Source organism: Notothenia coriiceps, unplaced genomic scaffold (genome assembly GCF_000735185.1).
Source record: "Notothenia coriiceps isolate Sejong01 unplaced genomic scaffold, NC01 NC01_scaffold00037246, whole genome shotgun sequence".
Taxonomy (NCBI): domain Eukaryota; kingdom Metazoa; phylum Chordata; class Actinopteri; order Perciformes; family Nototheniidae; genus Notothenia; species Notothenia coriiceps.
In genome coordinates, this window is record NW_011369947.1 from 9,335,685 (window position 1) to 9,342,919 (window position 7,235).

Below are 7,235 nucleotides of genomic sequence, written 5' to 3' on the forward strand. Positions count from 1 at the left end.
CATTTGTATTGAGTAGCAAACGTTTTAAATACACATTACACTGAAAATGGGGACTATTACGTGCCTGATTGGTATTTCAGGAAATAGACCGAGCCCAATTCAGGTTAAACGTTATTCTCTATTATTTTCGTTTATAGAAAGTGCGTCAGCTCTCTCCACGACACCATACGGTCTGTCTTACTGATACAAAGATGTACATATCCCATAACGATATATTTCCTGAATAACTGGAGGATAAGTTGCAGGCCCCTCAAGCTAGCTTAGCTGGTTTGTTTCAATTGTATTCTACAAGACTTGATCAGCCACTCACAATATTGTGAAACTGGCTAGAGGACCTCCTCTGGATGAAATGTAAACACACGTTATGAATGAGCTATTTATAATATATCATTGTAATGTAAACTGGCAGCTTATCAGCCCTGCATTTCATACTCAGACCCAGAACTGATTGTATGTACTCATTGCAATAATTTGGAAGAAAATTCAACTTAGTAATTTCTCTGTATGTTTTTTTTTCCTTTAGGTATTAAAACCTTAAACGACGTTTTTAAGGGCAGATATAGCACTCAGCCTCTCAGTGTGCTGGCTACCATTTATTAAAACACATCCACCCTCTTCAGTTCAGCACTGAAACACCCTTCATCTCCTGAGAGCTGCGAATTTGAAGGATGACGGAGGCGTGGCAGCAGCAACATGCAGTGGCTCCACCTTCGGTTGTGCACACACTCCCCCCGGGAACGGAAAACTCTCTGGGCTGCACAGTGTATGGAGTGGTCCTGCAGCAAGATGCCTCCATGCAACAACAACCCCAGCACGGCCAGCAACTTACTGTTCAAGCCCAGCAGCCCTCCTTACAGGTAGGGGGCGAGAGAGGGCACAAGTGTGGAGCCTGTGGCCATGACATCTCTCACCTGGCCAACCCTCATGAGCACCAGTGCATGGTGAACCAAGACCGATCCTTCCAGTGTACCCAGTGTATGAAGATCTTTAGCCAGGCTACGGACTTGCTGGAGCATCAGTGTGTGCAGGTGGAGCAGAAGCCTTTTGTGTGCGGTGTCTGCAAGATGGGCTTCTCTCTGCTCACCTCGCTGGCCCAGCATCACAACTCGCACGGCAATGGAAACAACCCAATGAAATGCTCCATCTGTGAGAAAACATACCGGCCAGGTTCTGGAAATAACTCACCAACCTCGTCAGCTGCCAACCCCCAGCAGCCCTCCACTGGTGAGACGTCCAGTGACGGTGCAGCAATCAGTGCCTCGTCTCCTCCTTCCTTTGAGGCCTCTGCACCAGACCGACCATATAAGTGCTCAGTGTGCCATAAGTCCTTCAGGCATTTGTCAGAGCTAACCCGCCACGAGAGAGTGCACACCGGTGAAAAGCCATATAAATGTGACACTTGTGATAAAAGTTTCAGCCAGTCTTCTCATCTAGCGCACCACCAGCGGACACACAGCTCCGAGCGGCCGTACAAATGTGCCGTGTGCGAGAAAAGCTTTAAGCACCGCTCTCACCTCGTGCGGCACATGTACGCTCATTCAGGCGAGCACCTCTTCAAGTGCAATTTGTGTGAAATGCACTTTAAGGAGTCATCGGAGCTCCTGCACCATCAGTGCCAGCCGGAAGGGGAGAGACCTTTCCGCTGTGGTTCTTGTGGAAAAAGCTTCAAACGCCCATCTGATCTGCGGCAGCATGAACGCACGCACTCAGAGGAGCGACCTTTCCAGTGCGAGGAGTGTCAGATGAGCTTCAAACAGCAGTACGCTCTCGTACGCCACCGACGCACACACAAAAATCCAGCTGATCGCCCCTTCAAGTGTAACCTCTGTGACAAGGGGTTCCTCCAGCCATCCCACCTGCTTTACCACCAGCAGGTTCACGGCATGGAAAGTCTGTTCAAGTGTGCGTCCTGCCAGAAGTCTTTCAGCCAGTCAGGAGAACTGCTAAGGCACAAATGTGGCGGGGAGGTCGAGAAGCCCTACAAGTGCGAGGTGTGTGGCAAAGGTTACAAAAAGAATTCAACGCTGCAGCGCCACCAGAACTCTCACTGCACAGAGAAGCCGCTGAAATGCTCCCTGTGCGACAAGCGCTTTGTGTCTTCCTCCGAGTTTGTTCAGCACCGCTGTGACCCGACCCGCGAGAAGCCGCTGAAATGTCCCGACTGTGAAAAACGCTTCAGGTACTCTTCCGAGCTGCAGCGCCACCGCCGAGTTCACACAGGGGAGAAGCCTTTCAAATGCGCCAGCTGTGACAAGAGCTTCAAGCAACGCGAGCACCTGGCCAAGCACCAGAGCGTGCACTCGCGGGAGACACAGTTTAAGTGTGTGTGGTGCGGGGAGCGTTTTGTTGACCTCACAGCACTGCAGGAGCACACAGTCCAGCACACTGCTGAGGGGGAGAGTTTCCCTGAAGCACAATGCATCCCATGAACTGAACTGCTCTACAGTCCTGGGGAGCAAACATGACATTCACCCTCGAAGGAACTTATGCCAGCCTCCGCTCCCCCATTTGTAGTGTATAACAAAGAACCATTAATTAGTTTAATGTTTTTGTTGAGTCATGACTGAATTCATCCTCATTCTTTGTTGTTTATTCATCGTCAATAACCGTCTTATTTTGGAACACATGGAAAAAAACGAATGAAAAAGGTGTAACAATATGGTAAGATCTGGGTTTTGTTTTGTGCGGGACATTATTCTGTGGTTGCACGTGATCGTCTGTTTTGTAACTGTTAATTCTGTTGTTGAGAATGATGAAAAGACCTTCCAGACAGTGTGTGTGTGTGTGTGTGTGTGTGTGTGTGTGTGTGTGTGTGTGTGTGTGTGTGTGTGTGTGTGTGTGTGTGTGTGTGTGTGTGTGTGTGTGTGTGTGTGTCTAAGCTCCTCTGAGATCCATGTGCCTTTTTGCACCGATTCATTCTGTGTTTTTTTTCTTGACGTCACGTCCAGTTTTAGCCGATAATTCCCTCCCATCCGTATACAGCGGCTGGCTTGTGCAGCAGTATCTTTTCACATATTAGATCTTAGGTAGTATCATCTGTTTGTGCATGCATATTTATCACACTTTAATATCACTGTTGTATTATAGGTTTGGTTTATTTAGGAAAACATCCTATGAAGAAGAAAAAAAGTGGATTTGTGAAAATGTATAGCCCGTGTCCTATGAACTCTGTGTTGTTGCATCTTTGTATTAAAACAAACGACATATAGGTAACTAACCCATACCTTTCATGTCATACAAACACTTGACATGTGCAATAGAATATGCACAATGTAATATTTATGACTACTGATTCATGGCATAGTCTACTCTGTTATATTATAGATTGTGTGTATAAGCTTATGTAAACATTGAAAACTGTATAGTGCTTATGTTACCTGCTTTTGTATTCACTATGAATGAGCTTGCAGTATTTTGCAAGACATTTTAGTTTCAATTCCACATGGATTATCGGAAGATTTAACCCGACAAGACTTTAAAGCATTATATAACTCACTTGCCACAAACTAGCTGCATTAGTTACTGTGCGATAGATTTAACAAAAGTAATATTATTTTTTAAGTTTTTTAAGAATTTGCCTTGGAACATCCTCATGGGATCCTAGCCCCAGACGTTCAGCAGATAAATACGAGTAGCCTCAAAGTTACGAATCATGTGTTGGTTTATGTCGGTCATAAGGTAAAACATTTGTGTACTTTGGTTTACTGTGTGGATTTTTATATTCACAAGCTTTGCAGTATATTTAATAGAAGGTTTTTGAGGTTTACAAATCAAGGAGAAAGGGAAATACAGCGGGGAGGGGTGGGATGGGACTGTGTGGTTGTGCCATGGTTGAAGTCCTGGTGGGTCTGCTTCAAAACTTCCTGTTGGGAGGTGAACGAGTTTAATGAAGCGTTGGATTTACACATAAGGATATCAATATAGACTCCTGTTCATACTGTATACAGACAATTAAAATAAACCACCCTTATTAAAAAAAAAAGGTGTACATTTTTTCCATCACAGCCAATTCTACAACATGTATAGTATGATGATTTCAATTAGAGATGCCTACTTTCATCATAAGGTATACATTATTTTCACTTTATATGCAATATTATTTTCTCATAAAATCCCTATCTACTGACAAAAACATTTTTAGAATATAGTAAAATTATGTCTTCGATTGATTAGCAAAATACATATGAATCAATCATTTAGATTGCTGCTGCCTTGGTGAATAAATGAATGTAGGCTAATTGTAGATATCGTAATAAAATATTAAGAATAAGAATTGGCGAGTACAGACAATGGCCAGGTCCTGATCAATTGAAGAATTTGCTGAATTTCTGTTGATATCAGACAGATAAAAGTCATCACAACAACAAAGAATATTTGATTTCATAATCAGCAAGCTCTTAGATTGTTTATGGACACTTCTTTTTATTTCTAAGAAAAACATCTTTTAGAGGCACTATCAAATATTTGATCACAACTTCTTGTTAAAGGTGTGATCATCCAAAACTTAAACTATTCTCCAAAACTTAACATTTCAAGATGTCAATAATCACGTTTTATGCTCTGGTCATTTATCAATCAATAATATATTATTTAATATATCAATATTGATTGACAAATGATCAGAGCATAAAACGTGATTCAATGAATATATATATATATATATATATATATATTATTGAATTCCTTTAAATTTAAAGTAATTAAGAGATCAAATAATTTACTTAGCATTTATGTACAGTTTCACTAATCCTATTATGAGTAGGAACACCTAATCTTTTTTTTAATGTGTGTCCAGCTTTAAAAGTATTTTTAACACCTTGTTCGTGTTGTGTTGTTTGCTCTTATATTTATATATGTTTTTTTTCTTTCAAAAAGTAGTGGCGCATCTACATCTTTAGATATACATCTTGATCTAAATACATTCTTACGAAAAATCGTTTCTCTTTTTTTGGTATTATTATTATTTCCAAGGTATGTTTAATTGCTTCTTTTTTTGTTGCATTGTCGGGTCATTGAGCTTTTGATTCACATCCGGGTGATGTTTACCGCAAGAGGGAAGAGCATCCTGGTTCTGCTAACGAACCGCTGCTAAATGTACCTCCACCACCCATCCGAGGAAATTAATATATCACCGAAACTGCTGATATACACACACATTATCACTGTCGTCAAACCTGGAGCTGCTGCACCAGCTGTACGGAGTGCAACGCACGGCTAACGAGGTGCTAACGAGCTAACGTTCATGTCGGGCGGACTTCCTGTGAGCTCGGATATTTCTACGACGAGGTTAGCTGGCTAACTTTAGCCCCCGTTATTGATCTCACATTTTATCAAATGTCGACACTAATGAGTAGTTTGTAGTTTATACGTGTCTATTTGACCTTAAAATCCATTACAGTTTGTATGATAGTGTATTTCTCGTTCAAGGTTTACATTTTTTGATTTTCTGTTTTGCTAAGTAAGCTAGCCTAGGTCACCGTAACTAGCTAGTTAGCGTAGGATGAAATATCGCAAATGGTGTAAGTCCTCACAGATATGTCTACATTTTAGGATAACTCGACGCTAACCAAGATTATTTTTGTTAAGTAATCTCTTATTTAAGTGCACATTTCACCTGTTTTGCCGGTGAAAAAGGCCCCGGAGAGCCCGTGTCGTGACGGGGTCCACACAGTTTAATGTAACGTTAACTAAAGGTAGTTACATTAAATTGTTGTCTGGGTTAGGGGCAAACTAAATAAGACATGGGTTTACCATAATTCATTATAGTAAAGGGTCTCTAAGCTGATCTAGTTTAGGTTTTACAAGTTCAAATACCTGGTTTCCACTAAAGCTAGGCCTGGTCTAAAGTGATCCAAACGAGAAAATTATGTGAAATCACACCTTTTCTGTTTTTCGTTGAGGTATTTAAAGCTTCGACAAACCTAAACCTAGGTTTTAAACTGAATTGCATTTATGTTTGTCTGTTGCAGTAATACTTTGTCTAACCCTGGGTTGTTGTGATGTGGATAGAGAAAATGTATTGACGATATGAAAAGGAGATTTAAACCGTTTTATTGAATATAATTGTTAACCCTGTCCAGGTTTGATGAGAAAAAACGATAGATTTTCTCTTTTTAAAAATAGGATTAATCACAAATCTAACGGTTCTTTTTTAATCCATCCAGATTTACGAATTATCTGGCATTGTTGGGGGTTTTCCTTCTGATAATAAACCGTTCCCATTCTGAAACTAGGTGTTCATATTTATGTGTAAGAATAGGGTTATTTGTTCGGTTGTGGTCTGTATACACAAAGATAGTCAAATGGAAATAAAATAAATGATTCTAAATGTTGAATGTTAAATGACCAACTCAAAATACATTTGTTGAGAGCTATGTCAATTCAGAGATATTTTAGTTGGAGATTGCCCTTGTCTTTTTCCTTAAATAAAAAATAGAATAAAAGCGTCACTATCTTAAATTGGAACCTGTGCATAAAGAGTTAAGAATTCCTCTTGTATCAAGTACAGGTTCAACACCTTTCAGTACAGTGTTTTAGGTTTAAAGTTAAGATGGTATTGGTTTTGAAAAAGCAGTGACATTACCATTTATTTTTGTTATCTTATAAGAGGACTGATAAAATAGTCTGGGAGCATGGGGAAGCTGTGTTCTTGGAGGGTTACACAACCTGACAATACATTGTGTCACCAACTGGATGTTTGTTCTGTGTACAAGGTCTCCTTGTTTAGTTGCAGTGGTTTTTCAGGTTGACCTTGTCTGATTTTAGCCTGATCAGAAAAAAAGCAAAAGACAGACAGTTCCAAAAATACTGCTCTGGGTTTGCAGCACTCTGTAGGGTCTCCATGTTAATCTAGTCCAGGTTTAACAAGTCAAAAGGTGGTCGTTTTTGGTCTACACTCACTCTACTGTGGTCTTCATTGAGAAAAGGTAGTGAAATCTTTCTTTTTTAATTTGAACAAATCCCAATCTTTAAATCGTCAATTAGTGTTACTCTCATGCTAATTTTTACAGCTCAAAGCATGTGGAGTATAACACTGTAGAGCTGCAATGATGAGTTGATTGATTTGTAAATAATCTAAATTGAATCAGTGCCTATTTTTTCATTTTAAATCTCTGTTCTTTGTGAAATCCTTTATTCATTGCAAAGCAGGTACATTTACAATGTAACAGCAAAGAGAACAACATTCTGTGTTTCCCCTAGGTTTACTGCTTTGGGGGGGTGCTGCCTTGGGGGGG

General features: G+C 40.4%; 2 protein-coding genes across 4 annotated transcripts in view; one reads left to right on the forward strand and one right to left on the reverse strand.

The window, feature by feature from the left end:
* sirt3 (sirtuin 3) overlaps positions 1-7,235 on the reverse strand; it is a 31,197-nt gene that overhangs the window by 5,727 nt on the left and 18,235 nt on the right. The gene's annotated exons all lie outside the window — the stretch shown is intronic.
* Positions 654-3,530, forward strand: znf319a (zinc finger protein 319a). The gene has a single exon (XM_010794734.1). The coding sequence runs from the start codon at positions 669-671 to the stop codon at positions 2,427-2,429; it is 1,761 nt and encodes a 586-aa protein (XP_010793036.1). The 5' UTR covers positions 654-668; the 3' UTR covers positions 2,430-3,530.